Here is a 22,375-nt window from a genome sequence, read left to right as displayed (position 1 = left end):
ACTTAAGAACCACGGGGGCAGCTCACTGGGGACAAGAGGCAGATTTTTATAATTTTATGTGAGTGCACGTAGGTGTGCCATTGCAAAAGCCATTTTGCTGCTGCTCATTAAGGTGTTGGCAGTAGAGTGGTGTAGCTTCTTTGAGGGAAGTGAAGGGCCATTTTGGCTGGGATTAAAACTACTCACAAGGCCTGAGGGACTCGCAAGGGGGCAGGCAGGGAGGCTGAGGGCTGTCATGCTATGTGAAGCCATGATGGAGAGCGGCCGTTTCCAACCTTTGGCCTCTTGACATTCTTGGACCATACCTTCCACCATCCCTCATCGTTGGCCACGCTGTCTGGAGCTGGTGGGAGAGAGAGTCCAGCAACTCCTGGAGGGCCAGATGTTGGGGACAGCTGAGGTGAAGGATGCTCAGCACCAGGGTGGCTGAAAGGAGACAGAGCAGGCAGCAGGCTTAAAAGCAAGACCGTGTGGGGAGGAACAGAGAGATGAAAAGCCTGTCAGAGAGAGAGAGAGAGAGAGAGAGAAGGCGGCTGTGGACCAGAATGTGAGAGGTAAGGGAAGCTGAAAAGAGGACGGAGATGTTGGCATGTTCGTTGAGCAAGCCCAGCCCGTACGCCCAGCTATGTCATGAGGGACCCTGATTAGGGGATCCACACTCCTCCTGCGGCGCATCATCCGTGATGCATTGCAGTCAGCGCCTGCGCAGCAGCAGCTGAAGCTGGTCCCTGGGGTCCAGCCGTTCACCGTTTAGGGGCTGTGTGTGTTCTCCGAGTGGGAGCCCCTTGGCAAGGCCCGCCAGCCTTTGTTCAGCGTCTCTCTGGCTCCTCTCGTTCCCAGCCTCCTGGAAGGGCCAGCCCCTTCACTCCCTGCAGCGTATCTCAGCAAGCAGCGGAACAAGCCCAGGCCCCACCCGGTGCCCTTTCCAGGGGTGCCTGCACACCACACAACGCTAGCCAGGGGCAGGGGAGAGCCATGCAGTGCCACAGATGGGTCTTGTTATCAAATATATCACTCCTTGGGAGGGGAGCCCTTTGTCCACTGCAGCAGTTTGGAGAGGGAAGAGGAGAGATTTGCAGCAGTGGTGATTTGTGCAACCCAAGTAAGAGTAAGACAAATTCTTGAATGATGGAGAGAAGCCATCATTGTCCAGGAGACAGATGGCGCACCAGCCCCTCCCTCCCCCCAGTAACGAAGGTTAGAGCAACAGACGCCTGTGGTTGGGAGGGCCTTGTGTTGCCATTGCTCCCTGATTCATGGCAGGTTCTGGATCTGGATCCTGGACTGGAAACCTAAGCAGCTGCCTCGGAGTGAGTCAGACATTTGGTCTGTATAGCTCAGCGCTCTCCCTGCGCTCAGAGGTCTCCTACTTAGAGATGCCGCCATGGGGGATTGAACCTGGGACCTTCTGCATGCCGAGCAGGGGCTCTGCCCCGAGCCCTCCCTTAAAGAGATCTCTTGAGTGTTGGAACAGTTGGACTCTTGTGTATGTAAAGGTACAGAAGCCCCTCCAGAGAAATTCCAGGCCTCTGGGTGTGCAGCCTGCCTGCCTGCCGGCGTTTGTGCTGGAGAGTTGGGGGCAATGTGTGGAAAGACTTGTGGATGATGCTGTGGTTTATGTTTCTACCTCGCCAGGACTCAAGATGGACACATCCATATCACTGCACCTGATTTTATCCTCGCAGTAATCCTGTGAAGGAAGGGAAATTCAGTTGGCTTATTAACTGTATGCATAATTGGTTGATGGAACTCTCTCCCACAAGATGCAGTGATTGCCACCAGCTTAGATGAATTTAAAGGGGAGGGGTCAGACCAATCTGTGGAGGATGTCTCATCAGCAGTTCATTGCAACGATGACTGTGGAACCTCCAGGCTCAGAGGCAGTCTACCTCTAAATGTCAGTTGCTGGTTAGACACTCTTGGAAACAACATGCTGGACTAAGATGTGTGTTTTGATCCGATCCAGCAGCCAGGCATTCTGATGTTAAGTTGGGAGTTCTATGGTCTTCTCTGAGCTGGACTACACATCTGAAAAGAAAATGAACAATGAACCAACGCTTCTCATGTTCAACGCAACCCCTGCCCGAGGAGCTTGCTTAACAGCTGGCTGTTGGTCCCATTGTACACTGCAATTCCCAGCAGCCAGCAGGCCCAATGGTCAGGGATTATGGAATTTGGAGGGTACCAAGTTGGAGAAGACTGGCCTGTGGCACCATGCAGGCACGTGATGGGGGTCAGCAGCTAGCCCCAGGAGGCTGCCGCCTGACCTGCCTAGAGGCCAGACTGGTGGTCAACCCAAGGCTTGCCAGTGGGAAGTGGGAGCTCAGCCCTTTTCAAAGGGGGTCTGCAGCAAAATTATAACTTGAGGACACACGCAAGATGGTAAGGAGGCTGGGACCAGGGCTGGCCAGCATCCCACCCACCCACTGCCCATTGAACTAAGATGACTGTAGACTAGGAACAGGACAAGGTGGCCTCAGCATTTAACTCATTCAGAGGCTGTGTTTGTTTCCCGAAGTCATGCCGCTTTTTAGTCCCAGAAATGAACTGAAAGCATGTACAGTGTGCTTACCTGCCGGGTCAGCAGTGCTTTAAATCTCGGGACGGGGTGGGGGGCATTTGGGGCGTGGGAAGGGGCCAGCGTCTTGCTCAATGAGAACACTTTGCTCTCTCTCCCGACCCCAGGACTGCCCTTTCATTGTGTGCATGACTTATGCCTTCCACACTCCTGACAAGCTGTGCTTCATTCTGGACCTGATGAATGGTAAGAAAGGTCAAGCCGAGGGTCTGCGGGCAGGGGTGGGGGGTTATGTACCGATTGCTCTGCCAAGTTCTGCTCTTGAAATAACACTTTGCGAATGGATGCCAGTTCCAGGGCAGGAGCTCCAGGGGAGCAGGGCTTCCAGCCCCATGCCTTGCTTGTGGGCTTCTCTGAAGCATCAGGCTGGCCACTGGGAAACAGGATCCGATCCAGCAAGGCTCTTCCAGCTTGCTGTGGGTCAGCGCGGGGCTACACCGAGGGGTCTTCTGCACAATTCAGGGCAGCGGGGATGGGCCTGGAGAGCGGATGGGGCCAAAGGAACGCAAGGATGGACAGCTTGCACCCTTGGGTTCTCCACCTCCTAGGAGGGGTTGCTTGGGATTCTCATGGCGTTCCATGCTCTTAAGTGGCTTTTGACAGGCTGAGAGTAAGCCTGAGGTCTGTAGGAGGTGCACGAGCCATGCTGGAGATGTGGTGACCAACTGTGCCCCAACACAGCCCTGGTGGGGGGCTCCCGAGCTCAGTTTCCTAGCGTGGGAGGCAGGGATGAGGAACCTGTGGTGCTCCAGTTGTTGCTGGACTCCAGTCCTGTCAGCCCCAGCCAGCATGGCAGAAGGTCCTGCTGTGTTGACCAGTAGAAGTGCAGAAGGCCAGGCTTCTTCGATTTCTGCCAGGCCTGTCTGGTTGCACAGGCCGGTGGCAAGACCTTTGGAGGCTGCTCTGTTCTGCATTCCCATGTCACTCATGGCGCCGCTGAGACTCTGGAACTCCCTTCCTCAGGAGCCTGGCGTGGCCCCTTCCCTCTGTGTTTGTAAAGTCCATCTCATTTCAGTGGGATTGTTGTGATACGATTTTCTTCCCGAGTTGGATTATGGAAGATGGCTTCTGTTAATGATTTTGAGTTTCTGTTGCTTGCTATCTGTTTGTTCAGTTATACCCTTAACTGTGTTTTGTTTTTAAATTATTTTGTGAGGCACTTTGGAAACCTTTGAACAGCAACCTGGCATGAATATGCCAAGATTAATAAGTGTAGCAAATCCCGATGGACTGAAGATTGCTCTGAGGCCTGAGTGTGTTTCCTCCAGATAGCTGTCCCATTCCTGCCCCCCGGGCGGCCCAGGAGAGCCGTCTGGCAGTTGTGGACCAAGAGGCTCCAGAGAGCGCCCCCGCCAGGGAGTATAGCAGGTGACGGTGTTGCTCCAGCGCTGGCAAGACCCCCGCAGAGCAGCCCGACAGGGAGCTCTGCCGTTCCACCCCTTCTGGGCCCAGATCCAGGGTGCGTCTTCCTCCTCATGAGTAGGATTCCGTGATGGGACACCTCATGTTGCCAGATGGGCACGCTGCCTCCTGTGCTCCTGGGAATTGTCTAGAGCAGCCTTTCCCAACCAGAGTGCCTCCAGATGTTGTTGGACCACAATTCCCATCTTTCCTGACCATTGGCAATGCTGGCTGAGGCGGATGGGAGTTGTGGTCCAACAACACCTGGAGGCACACTGGTTGGGAAAGGCTGGTCTAGAGCAAGGGGGGATGGAATCAGTTGGGGTGCATGGGCTGTCCCTAAACCTGTGGCCTTCTTAAGTAGGGCATGTTCCTGGGTGGGGGCCTCAGGAGAGGGGTGGTGTCCACTCACTCCCCGCGTAGTCCTTGAGCCAGCAGCAGGCTGGTCTTGTCAGTCCCTAGAGAGGTGGTGGGACAAGACAGTAGCTCCCTGAGACTGCAAGATGTCCAGGGCAGGCCCTAGAGCCTCCGACAGGAAGCCACTTGATCAGTGTCTTCAAAGAAGGGAGCTGGGATGTGAGGGTTTAGGACACTTCACCTTGCTGTCCAAGGTGTGCGTCGATTGCCTGTGGTTATTTCACAGCCATTCCCTGTTCACACGTTCCAGTATTGGAAACCAATTGGCTGCCTCCAGCAGGCTTCTGGCACTGAACGCCTCTGCAGTTGAGCATGGAGGGATGTGGACAGTTGCTTGGGGAAGCTTTGGGACTGAGATTAAGAGTGAGTGCTCTTCAGGAGGAGTGAGGTGTGGTGGCTCGCTTTGGTCCTCCGCAGTCACGCCAGTCTTTCCCAGTGTGCTCAAGGTGCAGAACTGTTGGAGGGGGAAGAATCCAGGTTTTCTTTGGCACAGTTTGGATATCTGAGAGACCGCCTCTTTCCCTACAGACCCTCTTGGGGGGGGCTTTCTTGCTAGTTCTGCCACCTTCCAAAGTTCAGGGCATTCCCTCCCACAGAGAGGCATCTGGAACCTTCTTTGTAGAGCTTTCGGCAAGTGCTAAAGGCTCACCTCTTTCCCCTGCCCTTTGTCTCTTGATATGTATGGTTCCAGGACCCACCCTTTTCCTGGGATTGTCATTTATTTTAATTGTTTTTCATATTGAATTTTAAACTGTTGTAACCCACCCTGGGACCTGCTGGCGAAGGGTGGGTGGGTCATAAATTTAATAGCAGTAGTAGCAGTAATGATGATGATAATTTGTCAACTCGGCTCTTGCTATGGTGGTTAAAGAAGATCTTGGAAGGAGGTGGGTATTGAGTAGAGTCTGGGAATAGCAAGATCCAGCGGTGGACTGCAGAAGGGGAACAGGGGTAGCCAAAATGTGGCTGCTCGTTCTTCTTTTGCTATTTATGGATTTCCATATGTCATGCCCTGTTCTATAGATTAATAATAAATAGGGTAATGATCTAGTTAAAGAACTCATTATAAAATGTAGACATCCAAAAATCATTAAAATTTTCACATTTAAAATATGGATAAAAGTGATATCATTTCAGATGTCGAAGTAGTGCCAGTAAATCATTGAAAGATCCAGCCCAGCAACCCTCAAAGCCCAGAGCCCTGCTGAAAGGGGTGGGTCTTAAGTGCCCCCCTAAACACCAGCAAAAGGGAGGTTCATCTGGCCCCGTGCAGTGGCTCTCACGGGCCTGAGCAAAGGTCTGCCCCAGCCCCACGGCGGCCCTTCTTTGGACGGCGTTCTCTGTGCTCTGCCGCTGAACTTCTGGCCCTGCTCTTTGCTCCTAGGCGGAGACCTTCACTACCATCTCTCGCAGCACGGAGTGTTCTTGGAGAAAGAAATGCGGTTTTACGCCACTGAGATCATCCTTGGCCTCGAGCACATGCACAATCGCTTCGTCGTCTACAGAGACTTGAAGGTAACCCTTGTCGGAAAGACCACAATGGCCCCACAGTGCCTCGTGTAGCTTGAGGGTTAAATAAATACAAGCAGAATCAGGGATATGATGGAAATGGCAAGCTGGCTTTGGAAGGGAGGGGGAGAGAGTCCGCAGGTGCTCACAGTGACTGGCCCTGAATTGGACACGGAGGAAAGGGTTGTTCTGTAGGCAGTGGCTGCCATGCTGATCCCAAAGAATAGGGCGTTCAGATCCAAAAACAAAAGACCTACAGCCCTGTTCTCAGGTGTCTGGGCAATCCGGAATCCAGCAAAGGGGTGGGGGTTTGCACAGGGATGAGTACACTGGCTCTGCCACTGGTCCACCTCTTTGAGTTGGAAAATGACGGAAATGGAGCCTGCTTCTGCTCACCATGTGAAGCCCTGATCTCCAGGATCTTTCGTCACACAGACAGCATCACAAGTAGAAGCATGCTTCCTGCTTCAGGCAGTCTCCCTCCAAGTCACAGACTGGTAGAGGAGCCAGTTCACTCATTCCCCCGCACGCACGCACGCACGCACGCACACACACACACACACACAGAGGGTTTTACAGATTGCCCTGATGCCTCACTAAGACTTGTCACTGCCAGTGGATCGGCGTAGATTGGCACAAAAGTCTGCAAGCTCCTAGGGCTTCACAGAGCTCTTCCTCATCCTTAGTCTGTGCCTGTGCTTAGCATTCTGTCCTTTCCCACTCTGTTCTTAAAGCAGAGAAGATGGACCCCTTCTGGTGTTAGCCCAGGCCATCGTTAGTTGCTCAGGAAGTCCATTTTCTTTTCTGTGTGAGTGAGTGTGCAGTTTGGTGAACTTACCCTGTTGGTCAAACATTTCTTTGTTTCAGTTGCTAAGTAACAGATGCTTATTGGTGTGCTTCTAGCCGGCAAATATCCTCTTAGATGAACATGGCCACGTGAGGATATCCGACCTGGGGCTGGCTTGTGATTTCTCCAAGAAGAAGCCTCACGCCAGCGTGTGAGTGTCATGCAGATGTGACTGAGCACTGCTGTTGCTTTCTCTTTGCCAACACACAGGACTGCTTTCATGTAATGCTCCTCCTGGAATGCAGGATGCGGCCTCCCACTTGGTCAGGCCATTGAGCCACCCAGCTCTGGCTGGCAGCAGCTCTCCAGGCCTCGGCTAGGGACTGTTTTAATTTTATGTTGCCTAAAAGCATTTTGCAGTAGGTGGCATATAAATACAAAAAGACTCTTCCCTGATCATTTTCCCTGGAGATGCTGGATTGGACCTGGGGCTGTCTGCATGTGCTTAGTGCTGAACTATCCCCCCCCAAAACTAACTAGACTCGTTGAGGAAGGACCATAGATCAGTGGCATCTGCTTAGCATGCGGAAGATCCCCAGCAACTCCAGGTAGGGCTGGGAATGTCCCAGATTTGAACTCTTGGAGAGCTGCTGCCAGTCAGTGTCGACAATATAGACCTAGATGGACCAGTGGTCTGACTTTGTACAAAAGCAGCTTCCTGTGTTTCTCTTCAATTCAGCCCTTTATTCAGAATGGTGATGACTGGAATATGACTTTATTTTTGGAGGAAGGGGTGCAGATCAGTGGCAGAGGACCTGTTTGGCATGCAGAAGGTTCTGCGTTCAACCCCTGGCATCTCCAGGCTGGGCTAGGAAAAGATGGGGTAGTCACAGCCAGGCTGTGTTGGCATTCTGAGCTGGGGGGACAAGAGTCTGCCTCCATGTAAGGCACCTTCAGGTGGTGCTGGCCGACTAGCGGCCCCAGGAGGCCGCCAGCGGCACTGCATGCACTCTGCTCTGAAAGGCCTGGCGCTCTTTGCCAAGGTAGTCCAGACTCTGCAGCTGCCATCATAACTCGCATGTAATCTGCATAAGTTCTCTTTTTCTGCTTTTTGCTTCTCGAGAGGTCGGAAGGGAGCAGCAACCAGGAGAATTTTTTTTCTTGCCACTCTTCTCGCTTTTGATTTTCAGCACAGATTTCCCATAATGCTTTGAGGTGTTGGGTTGTCTTTGGAGGGGTCAAAACCTAGCAGCCCAAGAGGTGTTTTAGGAGCCAGGAGGGCGGGGGTGGGTGAAGAACCTGATTCCTGTTGTAGTAACCCACCTGCCAGTTGCATGCTTTTGTCATCATGGGCAACTAGTTTTTGCACACCTATTGAAGTGTAATTTTATACCCATGAAGTCTAGAAACTTGTTTTTTTAAAAAATGAAAGTGGGAGGTTTTCAGGAAGTTGACTTCTGTACCTGCTACCACATTTTGTGTGTTTTCTGCCCTCCTGGCACCCTGGCCGTTGTGAGTGCATTATGCGGGTCTTCCATTGTCTGTCCAGAATGCCCTTGCCTTCAAGGTACAACTGAAGGTGCTGGACTTAAAGTGTGCTCTGCTGTTGGTGTTTAAAACCCTCAACCTCTGGCAAAGATTTAGTCCAGTCTTAACAACTAGAGTTGAAAATGCAGGAAAAATTAAGCAAATATAGTGGACATCTGGTGGAGTTGTGTTAAAGTTGTGATAAAGGCAAGCAGTATAAAATATTCAAAAAATATCTAGAGAAAATATGATTGGTTGTTGTATACTGTTGAATCCATTAGTAATTCTTTGAGGTTACCTGAAAATGTATACAGTATGGCCCCGCTTATATGGCGGGTTAGGGACCAGGCCCCCACCGTAAAGTGGAACCCATTGACTTTAATGGGTCGCGTCGCTCAAAAATGACGCAAAAATGATGCAAAATCTGCTTTAAAACGGGGAATTTCCCTGATTGAATGCCGCCGCATCAGCGGAACGCCGGAAAGCAGGGCCCTACTGTATATGTCCAGGACATTTTTTTAGTTGGAAACAAACATTTCTTGTTGCCGAAATGAAATAAGAAAATTGAAATTCATTTATTTATTTAACAAAACTGACAAACCGCTTGAAGACCTCTAAGCGGTTTACAAAAACCATTAAAATTATCAATAAACAGTTAAAATAGGTCATAGGCGACTTAGTAGTATTGTACTATCTTAGAGATAGCTGTATAGAAGTAGTAATAGTTTGAAAATAGAAGGGTAAACGTGTTTTGTATGTTCATATGTAAAACTCTTGGGCCCAATTTGCCCAAGAGGCTCTTTCTGAGATCAGTTGAGCTCATCCCCTTGTGGGCATCAATTGCACAGGGAGAGATTTTCCCACTGACTGCCTCTTTCAGTAAGAAACTTCTTGGAGCTTAGCCAAGAAGTGTTTTTCACAATTCTGTCGCTAAAGAGTTGCAGAAACCTTAACATCAAAGTGTCTGCTTCTTTACTATGTAAAAAGAGAGTAACTAGGTTCAGATGTTGTGTGGGTTTTGCTGGGTGTATGTTTGGCTGCCCCCCCTCCCATTTTGGCAATGAAACGTTGAGGTAGGTGGTCCATTGGATGGTGCCCCTGTTTCTAGCATGCTGAACTGTGACCAGGCATGTGCTAGTTGGTCCCAGGCTATGGTCTGAAGGCCCATGAGGCCAGCTAAGCAGGGTCAGGTCTGGTCAGTGCCTGGATGGGAGACGACCGCCTGGGAACCATATGTAAGCCGCCTTGGGTTTCTATCATGAAAAGAAAGGTGGGGTAGAAATGTAATAAATAAATAAATAAATAGTTCTCTCTCCTGCCCTTAACGATTCTGACTTGCCCCTTTTGACTCTCTTGCTCAGAGGCACTCACGGCTACATGGCCCCTGAGGTGCTGCAGAAAGGGACTGCTTACGACAGCAGCGCCGACTGGTTCTCCTTGGGCTGCATGCTGTTCAAACTTCTCCGAGGGTGAGTCCTGCTATCTTGGGGAGCATGAAATGGGGAGATCCTCTTAAACCAGAAACTTCACTGCCTCCTGTTGTGTGAATGAGAAGCGCTTGGAGCACCGGGATTTTAGGATGAGGTGCATGTTTAGTCCAAGGAATAGGATTGGTCTAGGAAGGTACCATTGCATCTTGCCTCATCCTGGCTAGAAAGGATCCTTCCTGTGCAGTAGAACGGCACTTTTCTCTTGACCAGCCAAGTATTAGGGATGTTACTTGTTGCTTTGATAAAGGCTTATATCCTTTTTGGTTCCACAGGCCAGATCCTTGTCAGGGTCAGCCTTCTGGGCCAAACGACAGGTGGGCCTGGTTGCCCATCTGAGAATCACCTTATGTAACAATGGCATCAGGTGATTTGGCGCTTTGAAGTCCCAAAGTCAGGACTTCAAAGCACCTCACAAATAGCAAATCACTTCTAAAACAAAGGGATTTTTTTTTAGTTTTAGCAGTGCCTTGCTGCCTGTGAGATGCTTTGAGATCCTGACTTAAAAACACAGCCAAACTGAGCAGGATTTATCCCCCCCTCGGGGGAGGGTTAAATCTTGCTGAGTTTGGCAGGATTCAGTGCAAACACTGCTAAAACAAAGGAAAAAAGCCTTCCTTTTAGCAGGGATTTCCATCCTGCTTAGAGAGAGTTCCTGCAGGGAACTCAGGCATGCACCCAAACTGAACGGGATTTTGACCTCCAATCCTGCTTTCTCCAATGCTTCAGCAGCCCTGCCCTGACCTGCTGCACACCTGGTGTCACATGTGATGTTGGGTGCAGGGTGGGTGAGTGTGGCTTGCCCCAACAGCCTCTCGGGTCAAGTGGGAAGACTCCAGCTCCTTTTTCCCTTACCACTGAATCAACATTCTTATTTCCACGTTTCTTTTCTCTAGGCACAGCCCGTTCCGACAGCACAAAACCAAAGACAAGCATGAGATTGACCGCATGACACTCACCGTGGTAAGGATCCTTAATGGTGCACTTTGCTTTTTGTGCTTCGTGCCCTGTTATGGTCCCTGTTCCTGCACAGTTGTGCTCTTTGGCCTGTTTCTCCCTCTGCCTGCTTTCTTTCTTTCTTTCTTTCTTTCTTTCTTTCTTTCTTTCTTTCTTTCTTTCTTTCTTTCTTTCTTTCTTTCTTTCTTTCTTTCTTTCTTTCTTTCTTTCTTTCTTTCTTTCTCTCTTTCAAGCACTCACTATTCTGCTTTTCGGGTACAGGCAATCTTTCAAAGTAGTCTACAACAATAAAATGAAACATCAGTTGGAAATGCATTTAATAAAGCCCAGCTATGAGGGTGGATGGGAGAGGACCATCTTGATTAAAAGCTAAAGCATCCCCAGATGTTGGGTACATTAAAAATCTGGCACCAAAAGAAGTAGTCGATGCCAGGCAAGCCTTCCTGGGGAGGATATCCCAAAGATAGGGGTCAAGAACAGAGAAAGGCTCTCAAGGATAGGTTTTTTTAATGCATCATTGACTGGTTTTTCAAAATTTTCTATACTAATGCAAGCAAGCGTATCTGGACGCTAGGAGAAGACACTGCTACCAAGGCATCTGTTACAGCCTTCTTTGAAGGATATGGACTGTTACACAATGATGGGACTTCACTGTATATTTGTGTGTTTTTTCTCTCTTTCTCTATCTCTTTTGCAGACTAGATTGATTTGAGATTTCACCCTGTTTTGTGATATTTTGCAGTGTTATTTATGGATACTGTTGTAGTTTTTTAAATTATTATGATGTTCTGAATTGTTTTTATTATATTGTTTTCTTGCTGTGGAAGATGCTTTGAGGTCACGTGGTGATGAAAAGCGGCATACAAATATACTAAATAAGAGGTAGTGGGTTCTCCAACACTGGAGGCATTCAAGAGGCAGCTGGACAGCCATCTGTCAGGAATACTTTGATTTGGATTCCTGCATTGTGCAGGGGGTTAGAACATTAGAACATAAGAACATCAGAAGAGCCTGCTGGATCAGGCCAGTGGCCCATCTAGTCCAGCATCCTGTTCTCACAGTGGCCAACCAGGTGCCTGGGGGAAGCCCGCAAGCAGGACCCGAGTGCAAGAACACTCTCCCCTCCTGAGGCTTCCGGCAACTGGTTTTCAGAAGCATGCTGCCTCTGACTAGGGTGGCAGAGCACAGCCATCACAGGTAGTAGCCATTGATAGCCCTGTCCTCCATGAATTTGTCTAATCTTCTTTTAAAGCCATCCAAGCTGGTGGCCATTACTGCATCTTGTGGGAGCAAATTCCATAGTTTAACTATGCGCTGAGTAAAGAAGTACTTCCTTTTGTCTGTCCTGAATCTTCCAACATTCAGCTTCTTTGAATGTCCACGAGTTCTAGTATTATGAGAGAGGGAGAAGAACTTTTCTCTATCCACTTTCTCAATGCCATGCATAATTTTATACACTTCAATCATTTCTCTTCTGACCCGCCTTTTCTCTAAACTAAAAAGCCCCAAATGCTGCAACCTTTCCTCGTAAGGGAGTCGCTCCATCCCCTTGATCATTCTGGTTGCCCTCTTCTGAACCTTTTCCAACTCTATAATATCCTTTTTGAGATGAGGCGACCAGAACTGTACACAGTATTCCAAATGCGGCCGCACCATAGATTTATACAACGGCATGATGATATCGGCTGTTTTATTTTCAATACCTTTCCTAATTATCGCTAGCATGGAATTTGCCTTTTTCACAGCTGCCGCACACTGGGTCGACATTTTCATCGTGCTGTCCACTACAACCCCGAGGTCTCTCTCCTGGTCAGTCACCGCCAGTTCAGACCTCATGAGCGTATATGTGAAATTAAGATTTTTTGCTCCAATATGCATAATTCTACACTTGTTTATATTGAATTGCATTTGCCATTTTCCCGCCCATTCACTCAGTTTGGAGAGGTCTTTTTGGAGCTCTTCGCAATCCCTTTTTGTTTTAACAACCCTGAACAATTTAGTGTCGTCAGCAAACTTGGCCACTTAACTGCTCACTCCTAATTCTAGGTCATTAATGAACAAGTTGAAAAGTACAGGTCCCAATACCGATCCTTGAGGGACTCCACTTTCTACAGCCCTCCATTGGGAGAACTGTCCGTTTATTCCTACTCTCTGCTTTCTGCTTCTTAACCAATTCCTTATCCACAAGAGGACCTCTCCTCTTATTCCATGACTACTAAGCTTCCTCAGAAGTCTTTGATGAGGTACCTTGTCAAACGCTTTTTGAAAGTCTAAGTACACTATGTCCACTGGATCACCTCTATCTATATGCTTGTTGTCACTCTCAAAGAATTCTAATAGGTTACTGAGACAGGACTTTCCCTTGGAGAAGCCATGCTGGCTCTGCTTCAGCAAGGCTTGTTCTTCTATGTGCTTAGTTAATCTAGCTTTAATCATACTTTCTACCAGTTTTCCAGGGACAGAAGTTAAGCTAACTGGCCTGTAATTTCCGGGATCCCCTCTGTATCCCTTTTTGAGTATTGGCGTTACATTTGCCACTTTCCAGTCCTCAGGCACGGAGGAGGACCTGAGGGACAAGTTACATATTTTAGTTAGCAGATCAGCAATTTCACATTTGAGTTCTTTGAGAACTCTTGGGTGGATGCCATCTGGGCCTGGTGATTTGTCAGTTTTTATATTGTCCATTAAGCCTAGAACTTCCTCTCTCATTACCACTATTTGTCTCAGTTCCTCAGAATCCCTTCCTGCAAATGTTAGTTCAGGTTCAGGGATCTGCCCTATATCTTCCACTGTGAAGACAGATGCAAAGAATTCCTTTAGCTTCTCTGCAATCTCCTTATCGTTCTTTAGTACACCTTTGACTCCCTTATCATCCAAGGGTCCAATCGCCTCCCTAGATGGTCTCCTGCTTTGAATGTATTTATAGAATTTTTTGTTGTTGGTTTTTATGTTCTTAGCAATGTGCTCCTCAAATTCTTTTTTAGCATCCCTTATTGTCTTCTTGCATTTCTTTTGGACTTGATGGCTTTATAGGCCCCTTCCAACTCTACTATTCTGTGATTCTATGAAATAAACAAATAAAATGAATAAGTAACAAGCATGGACAATAAAAGGGGGGAAGGGAACAGAGCAGCAAAACAGGTCAAGTCATAATGCTATTAAGAAAATCAAAAAAGAGAAAAAGGGGAAAAAAAACAAAAATCAAAGGGAGAAAGAGTCAGGCAAGGGCTCCGGCAGATCATGCAAACAGCTCCAAGTAGGAGTCCCAGATCTCAGAGTATTTGTTCTTTGTGCCTCCCAAGTAAAAGTAGCTCTTTCATTTGCTTCAAGGGTAGGAAGGTCCTCTGACCAATGAGCAACTGGGGAAATAGCTTGATCCTTCCAGTTGTAAGACCAGTCATTTGGCCGCTAATAAAGCACACAGGGTTCAGCTATGGTGTCCCTCCATCAAATTCCAAGACATCGAAATATAACAAAGTATATCATGAACATCTAAAAATTTTAGAGACAGTCCTAGGACCAGGTTAATGCAAGTAAGGATTTCTGCCCCAAACTGGGCCATTACAGGGCAAGACCAGACCATAGGTTTCACTGCTGCCTCTGCCTCATCACATTGTCAGCATGCACCAATAGATGTGTGATATGCTTATGAGAGAGGTGAGGGGGGGTCCAGTAAGCCCGAAAAACAAGTTTCTGCTGGATAAGATGTAGCCTAAGTTCCACGGAGCAGAACCTTACAGCAGTCAATATTGATCCCCTTTGTCTCACATGGGTGTGCCAGTTCTCTCTTCCAATCTTCCACAAGGCCACCCATGTCAAACTTCCCAGCACTCAAACAAGGTTTGTAAAAGCAAATTGTGAGTTTCAGAAATTGCACTGCAGCTATTAGATACTGGAGTTTCACAAGCACTCAAGGCTGCTGGGCCACAGGTTGAGACCAGAAGTCGATGCAACTGCAAATGCTGCCACTGCCCTGAAGATGGCAGCCTAAACTGACCTTTTAGTAGGGAAAAGGGCAAGAAGTCCCCATCTTTGCTTATCAGCTGATCCAAGATGGAGAGCCCCTCCTGGCCACCCAACTCTTCCACAACAGCATCTTGCCCCCAGTTTTAATACAGGAGTTACACCATACAGCAAGTTGCTCATGTGAGTAAGGGTCAAATGAGTGCTACACAGCCAACTGTCTCCAAACCGCTCTAACTGCCACAATTGATGGTGGAGAGTAAACCCCCCAAATATGTTTTGAACCCAGTGCACTCCAGCCAGACAATGGAGGTGCATAAAAAGACTGCAAAGATGCCCATGGCACAGGATTCTGCCCACACAAAGCACCCACCAAAAGGATAAGCCTTGTGGTAGGCCTCTGCATCGGGGAACACAAAGCCCCCTGGCTCAGTCAAGAGTCGCATCTTTTTGAGGAAGAGGTGCGGAGGAGAGGTGCCTCAAAAAGATTTACGGAATAAAGAATCAATTTGTGTAAAGTAAAGATGAGGAACAGCAAGTGGAATGCCTCTCCGGTCATTGATCAACCTAGGCAGGACGTTCATGTTTATTACATTCACCTTGCACCACAGGCTCAAGGGCAAACGTGCCCACTAGTCCAAATCAGGCTGTATTTTCTTAATAATTTGGGTAAGGTTCCAATAATTTGGAATCAGAATTCCCAAGACAATTCAGTGGGGCAGTCGAAAGTTCCAGGCCCTGTAAAAGCCTAGGGGCAAAAGATCATCCAGGGGTCTGAGTTTCCAGTGCAGCCCAGTCGATATTACATCTAGAGAGGTGCCCAAAGTTGTTGTTGAGAGCTGTCGAATCAGGGATGGACCTCTCCGTGTTTGTGCCAAAAAGCAGCGTGCCATCAGCATACAAACCACTTTTTTTTCCCCACCTGCCACCCCAAAAACACTGATAGCAACACATTTACGAACAAGCCAAATGTTCTAAATATGCAGTACATCAAAAAGTAACAGTAAAGGAGGGGCCCCCTGCCGTCTGCCCCACCCCAAGAACAATGGAGGGTAGTAAAGTATCCCATTAGTAAACACTCTCGACTGAGGCCTCAAGTAGAGCAACTTCATCCAGTCCTTACCAGATTTAGGGAGGACAGAAATAGGTCCCTCGTATAAAAAAAATGGGGCAAGGCCTCATCTTGATGAGACACTTCATAAGCAGAAAGTAATTTTGGAGCCAAAAAATCTAGATAGGTTTTAAACCATTCAGCAGGAAAACCATCCAGACCTGGTGCCTTGCTGTTATGCATGTTTTTAATAGCTTTCCGAAGCCTCTCCTACCCGCAAAGGTTCCTCAAGTTAGGCAGGCTGAAAGGCCCTCAGGATAGTTGACCCAACCATCCATTTACTATACAATAGGGCCCCGCTTACTGGCACTTCACATTCCGGTGATTTCCGCTTTACGGCGGGGGCCTGGTCCCTAACCCGCCGTATAAGCGGGACCCTACTGTACCAGCATTTCTTTTTCAATGTACAGTAAAGCGGAAATCGTTGTAAAGCGGAACCCATAGACTATAATGGGGCCATCGCGCAAAAATGACGCCAAAATGCCCCAAAGTCGGCTTTATAAAGGGGAATTTCCCACTGCCGCATTAGCGGAATGCCGGAATGCGAAGCGCCGGTAAGCAGGGCCCTACTGTACGCAACAGCTTTACTGCTGTTAGCTCATTTATCCATGTAACAGTGGAGACATTTTTATTTGAAGAAGGCTTTCCCTGAAGTGTGACCCAATAATTTTATGGAATATTAACTGTATAATTGAAGTGATGCCTTATTGCTTTTAGGATCTGTTTCTTTTTTATTTTGTCTCCTGTTATCTTTGGCTGTACATTTCATTTCATATAAATAAAATAAACTGTACAAGGTAGAGCCCAGCCAATCCTTGAGAGAGCCTGGGTAGAGCAGTGTTTGGCCTCTCGGACTAGGGCCCCAGAGACCTTGGGCCAGTCACCATCTCTCAGCCTAATCTACGTCATAGTTCCCTACAGGCTGAATGTGAAAAAGCAATTAGCTTCTTTTCTGCTGCTGTCTTTACCTGGGGAAGGTTCTGTGGGATGTTTTTGTGGGTAGACGGCATGACACTTGCTTGGAGGATCCTATCATCTGGGCACCTCAGTCCAACTCCCTGACCTTGCAGCCCTGTTTTCTTTCCAGAATGTGGAATTACCAGATTCATTCTCCCCTGAACTCAAGTCCCTTTTGGAAGGCCTTCTCCAGCGAGATGTGAGCAGGCGGCTTGGCTGCCAGGGTAGCGGGTAAGTCCTGACGAAAAGAGTTTCATCAGACCAAAGGTCCACCTAGTCCATCATCCTGTCCTCACAGTGGCCGACCAGATGCCCCAGTCGGGAGTTTGAAAGCAGGACCTGAGTGCCAAAGCAACTCTCTCCACTTGTGAGTCCCAGCAACTGGCATTCAGAAGCATACTGCCTCCGTCAGTGGAGGCAGAACGTAGCCATCATGGCTAGTTGCCATTCTGTAGCTAGTAGCTTTCAGAGGTATTCTTTTCCTTCAGCCTTAAGCAAAGGATCCAGAGCTGTACTTGTTAGATCAGTGAACCAGCACCCTCAATATAGCGGTTTGCACTTTAAAAAAATCACTAATCAAGCTAATAAAAACAGCAAGCCCTATCAAAGAGGGATTTCCCCTTTTCCTCTTACATAGGATGGAATGCCTGTTACGATGATGCCCTCTACACAGAAGGTGCATGTTTAGTCTAAAAGCGAATAAAGAAACAAAAAAGTAGGCTTCTCATCTCAGAACTATTATTATTTATCTTTATGCAAATTTAGTTGATTTCATCAACTAGCAGTTCAATCCTGAGGTAGGGGGTATTCCTGTTATGCTATATTTTTACAGAGGCTCCCCACCACCACCACTCCTATTCATGGAAATGGTCAATCCTTTAAAGGGTTTATGAAAATGCATCTGTTTCCCACTTGCCTGGATTGAGTCCAGATACTCTGGTGCCTTCGTTTAATATATCAGAAGAGCCCTTAGACACCTTTTAAGTGTTGAAAGGGGAAGGGGCTGTACCTCACTGGCAGCGCATCTGGATTGAATGTAGAAGGTGCCAGTTTCCAGTGCCTGGCAGCATCTCCAGATAGGGCACGAATGTCCTGTGCCTGAAACCCTGGGGAGCTGCTGCCGGTCAGGGTGAGCAATGGTGAGCTCGAAGGACAATTGATCTGACTTGGTATGAAGCCGCCTCCCGTCTTCGCAGGAGATGGGGCTACATGAAAGCTTTATGGCTTAAGAGAGTCACAGTCTGGTTCCGATTTATCCCTCAGGGCGCAGGAAGTGAAGGAGCACCCCTTCTTCAACGGCGTAGACTGGCAGCACGTCTATTTGCAGAAGGTGAGCTGCCACACACCACACTGACTCCTCTGCCCCTTACTTGACGCCGACCTCTCGTAGAGACAGACGGGCCCTGAGGGGCCCTGAGCCACTCTCCAGGATAAGCGAGAGGCCTTGGTTCAAATCATGGTTGCAGCACAGCTGATTTACTGCTGCCTCTTTGGCCCATAGCTTCCAAAGCTCTCTGGCCTGCCCCCTCTTTCCAGCCCCTCTGGTGCCTGCACTCTGTGTGAGCTTTCCCCTTGGCTCCTCATCCAGACCCAGCTTTCCCCACCTCCTTTGCCTCCTTCCCTTATCCCCTTCCTTCTCTCCCTTGCCTCTAGCCCCCTAAGTCTTGCTTCTGCCTCCCCACTGCCATAGTGCTCCTCCCACTGTGCCATTGCCAGGTGGGAAAGTGGCTAGAACGGTGGGCTTTGGCCATGAGGTTCACTAACGGCAAAGGTGGCAAGCATCCAAAAGAAAAGAAGAAAGGGGGGGTCACTATTATTTTAAGCAGTTTTGCTAGAGAAGAGTATTTTATACCATTTCATCCCCTGACGAAAGCCGAACTAATGAGTGGCCGAAACGTATCGGGCTTTTGTCAAAATAAATACATATTTTTTTGAGCATTTGGGGGTTTCCCCCCCTTTCTTCTTTTCTTTCTCATGAGATTCACTGGCCAACCAGTCGCTTGTCTCTCTGCTTAGTTGAACCTCACCAGGAGGTTGTAGAGATGAAATTGCGGACAGGGGGCTGCTTGTTGGACTGTTGGAGTAAAATGTACTGTGTTCTTGAGACCGGCTGTTGTGTGCCACGTGTGCCATTCTCCCTGTACCCTCTGATGAGCTCTAAGAGTGCATGAGATGAGGCCCAACAGATATGGCCACATGCCACACACCTTACCATCTGAATAATGGGTTTCCTGGGTGGAACGTATATACTTCTGGTGGCGTGCTGTCACTGGATGCTGAGTTGCACTGGATCCTGATGTGGAGATGTGGGTGGAGTGGATGTCGATGGACGGGAAGTGTGTGTGTGTGTGATGCGGTCATGGTCTGAGTGAGCATAGAATAAGCATGTGCTGCCCCCATTCTGCCCAGGGCTCAGCTCCATGTTATCCCTTCCACTGGTCTATCTGTTATGGGTAAGTGTATCTCACATTCCACCAATATACTGGCAATCTGCCATATTCTATGACCCCCCATTGTTGGCAGATCTCAAGTATTAGTGCGCCACCTTGTGAGGACAGAAATAAGGTTTGTTATGTCAGGGCAAGAAGTTTGAGCCATGAAGGGAAATGGTGTGATCCCTCACTAAGTCCTGATATTGGCCTACGCCAACCTGGTACCCTCCAGATGTCTTAAACTACGACTCCCATCAGCCCCAACCAGCGTGGCCATACTGGCTGGGGCTGATGCGAGTTGTAGTCAGAAACATCCCAAGGGCACCCGGTTGCAGATGGCTGCCTTAGGTGCTGCAGATAGCCTCCAAAGCGAGCTCGTACATTTTTGCTTTGGAATGCCCAAACTCCAAATGGGGAGTTTTCTGTAGCCTTGTGTTGAATTTTTCCACTGTTGTTTGTTTTTAGTTCTTACGACATTGTTGTGATCACTTTGCTGAAGGGCAGTGTGTCTTTTAAATAACTATAAATAAGACTTGTGATCTCCATGGACTTGTAACTCTGCTGCCTTTGATTTGGCAGTACACTCCACCCCTCATTCCTCCGCGGGGAGAGGTGAACGCTGCAGATGCTTTCGACATTGGCTCCTTCGACGAAGAAGACACAAAAGGCATCAAGGTGTGAGGTGGACATTTTCCTTTAGCTTTTTAGACCAGAAAGGAGGGCTGGTAACTTCCACCATGTTCACCCAGCTTGGCTGGGCTGCACAGGCCCCACAGGAAGGCCTCTCCTTGGTCTTCTGGGCTGCCAGTGGTCCATAACGTGCTGGGAAGTGAGGGAGGGTGGATGGGGTGGTGGTGTGTTGGTGCTGAGGATGGGGCCTTACACTTGCACAGCTGATGCAGGAATTATTGAGAGGATGCATGCAAAGAGCTTTGAAGATTTGGAAGGCGCCATCAGCCTCTCCCAACTTGGGGTGTTCCAGATACCTGTTGGACTCCCAACTCCCTTCTTCCCCAGCCACTGTGGTCAGGAATGATGGGAGTTGTAGTTGTACATTTAATGTTAAGAATTGTTGCTTAATGGTTGTATATTTAATGTTATGGATGGGTTTGGGAAGGGCTTTGGCCAAGACATGGGTGGGTCGTCAGTGCCATTTTCACCCAACAGGATTATTTTCCCAGCTCGATTATGCTTTTTAACCACTATGGTACGATTCAGATCAGCTTTACAGATCACTTAAAAGGGAGGTAATGGTGGAAGAGTGGCCAGTTTTGTCCTCTTGGTGATGCCCCTTCTTTTTCTCCCCTCCTCCCCCCACTCCCTTTTTACCAGTTGCTGGATAGCGACCAAGAACTGTACAAGAACTTTCCCCTGGTCATCTCAGAGCGCTGGCAGCAAGAAGTGGCGGAAACAGTTTATGAAGCAGTAAACAGCGACACGGACAAGATCGAAGCCAGGAAGCGAGCAAAGAACAAGCAGCTTGGGCACGAGGAAGGTAGCAAGGCGGCTCTGGAATGCCCGGGGGGGAGGGCAGAGGAGGGCGGGCGGGGGGAGGCTTGCAGGGTCATGGCAGGAAGTACAAGGGAGGCTGCTTGCTGTTAAGGGCTCCTTCTGTGAGCATGCCGTTGCTTTTGAGAGCTTGCACTGCTGTTTGGCTTTTTAGAAGAGAGGTGCCCAGAAGTCCTTCTGGCTGAATTCCAGGTGTGTGAGAGTTGCCTGTGGCTACTGGGAACCTATTTGGTTTTTTAAATAGCTCCATCCATGCTGCTGCCCTGCCCTGAGAGGCTTACAGTGCACGGGGGGGGGGAGGGAAGAGAAGGGGTAAACGAAAGTGAGTTACAGTCGGATCTGAAAGCTTGAGCACTGAGCAAACAGGTGCGTGGAAAACATGGGTTTTGAGGAGAGGTCTGAGGGAAGAGAGGCAGCCTCATGCAGGTCTTCTAGTCCAAGCATAAAGGCCAGCAAAGGTCTTTTGAGGGAGCAGGAGACCTACAGGCAGTGGAGGGGGGTGGACCTGGAGGAGCAAACATCACCAGCATGATGTTGTTTCAGGAGCTCGCTATCCTGTGTTTGCTGTTGTGTGTTTAGAGGGTGATCTTCAAGTCCTTCTAGAACATGTAACTGCATTTTGCTCACATTCACTCTCCACTGCTCTCCTGTCCTCTTCTCTGCTGCTGCTGCTGCTAGTTTCTCTTCCTACTGTCTCCTCCCTCTGCTGTCAAAGCTAAAGAAAGGAGGAGAGCCCTCAAGCTGGGTTAGACCCAAGGCCCACATAGTCCGGCATTCTGCTTTCTACGGTGACCGCCTCCAGACAGGACACGAACAGAGCAGCCTTCTCCCACTGTTGCTACTCAGCACTTGGTAGACTGCCTCTGAACATGGAGATGGCATATAGCTACCAGGACTAGTAGCCACTGATTGAGCCCTCCTCCTCTTCCTCCTCCTCAATGAATTTGTCTTATTCCTTTAAATGCCACCCAAGCTAATGATCTTGCCGCAGGGAATCTGCCTGCAATCTCCAGGGGCCTCTTTTTGCTTCTCTTACTCTGCAAAACGCTTTGCGTGTTGATGGGACTATGTAGATACAAACCTGCACCCTTAATAGCGGTTTTCCGTCTTGCAACAGATTATGCTCTGGGGAAGGACTGCATTATGCACGGGTACATGCTGAAGCTGGGGAATCCCTTCTTGACTCAGTGGCAACGGCGCTATTTTTACCTCTTTCCCAACCGGCTTGAATGGCGAGGAGAAGGAGAGTCGCGGGTGAGTTGGAAAGCTGCCTGCCCGCGTGAGCAGGGACAGTTGCCTGCCTTCTCTTTTGAGCGTTTGGGCCTGGTGGGCTAAAGGGGATGCAGGTAGAGCTCTGTGGTCTGTAACGTTCTCATTTTCCCATTTAGGATGCCTGGCGCACTTACACAAAAAAACACAAGTGGGTGAGGTCACAGAACCCCTGCCTAGCAGCAGTTCCCAAAGTGCCAGCCCTACGGGGAGCGTTCGTGGGATGCGAGAAGCCAAAGCAGCCATCCGCTGCTTTGGGGGGGAGGGCTGTGTGATTCTCTATTATAGCCTCGTCTCTTTCCAGTTTCGCTCTGCTGAACTGGGTTTTCTGGCTGGAGCTGGTGAGAGTTGTAGCCCAAAACATCTAGAGGGCACCAGCTTGGCCAAGGTTACATGAGGCCCTTCTGCTCTTGAGACTGCAAAGCTTTCCCACCCTCTAGGGAGGCTGCCCATTGCATCTATCTCTCGTTT

General features: G+C 48.9%; 1 protein-coding gene across 5 annotated transcripts in view; it reads left to right on the top strand.

Moving 5' to 3' along the window:
- GRK3 (G protein-coupled receptor kinase 3) overlaps nucleotides 1-22,375 on the top strand; it is a 115,589-nt gene that overhangs the window by 77,294 nt on the left and 15,920 nt on the right. For all 5 annotated transcript variants that reach the window (XM_061602680.1, XM_061602682.1, XM_061602678.1 and 2 more), the window contains 10 exons: nucleotides 2,686-2,764; nucleotides 5,781-5,911; nucleotides 6,809-6,903; nucleotides 9,581-9,688; nucleotides 10,603-10,669; nucleotides 16,825-16,925; nucleotides 17,958-18,024; nucleotides 19,706-19,801; nucleotides 20,459-20,621; nucleotides 21,753-21,889. In XM_061602680.1, coding sequence (XP_061458664.1) covers nucleotides 2,686-2,764; nucleotides 5,781-5,911; nucleotides 6,809-6,903; nucleotides 9,581-9,688; nucleotides 10,603-10,669; nucleotides 16,825-16,925; nucleotides 17,958-18,024; nucleotides 19,706-19,801; nucleotides 20,459-20,621; nucleotides 21,753-21,889 — 1,044 coding nt within the window. The remainder of the gene's footprint in view (nucleotides 1-2,685; nucleotides 2,765-5,780; nucleotides 5,912-6,808; nucleotides 6,904-9,580; nucleotides 9,689-10,602; nucleotides 10,670-16,824; nucleotides 16,926-17,957; nucleotides 18,025-19,705; nucleotides 19,802-20,458; nucleotides 20,622-21,752; nucleotides 21,890-22,375) is intronic.

This window comes from Rhineura floridana, chromosome 19, assembly GCF_030035675.1.
Source record: "Rhineura floridana isolate rRhiFlo1 chromosome 19, rRhiFlo1.hap2, whole genome shotgun sequence".
In the NCBI taxonomy this organism is placed as follows: domain Eukaryota; kingdom Metazoa; phylum Chordata; class Lepidosauria; order Squamata; family Rhineuridae; genus Rhineura; species Rhineura floridana.
The sequence above is the reverse complement of the archived record's forward strand: the minus strand, read 5'-3'. Positions and strand labels throughout refer to the sequence as shown.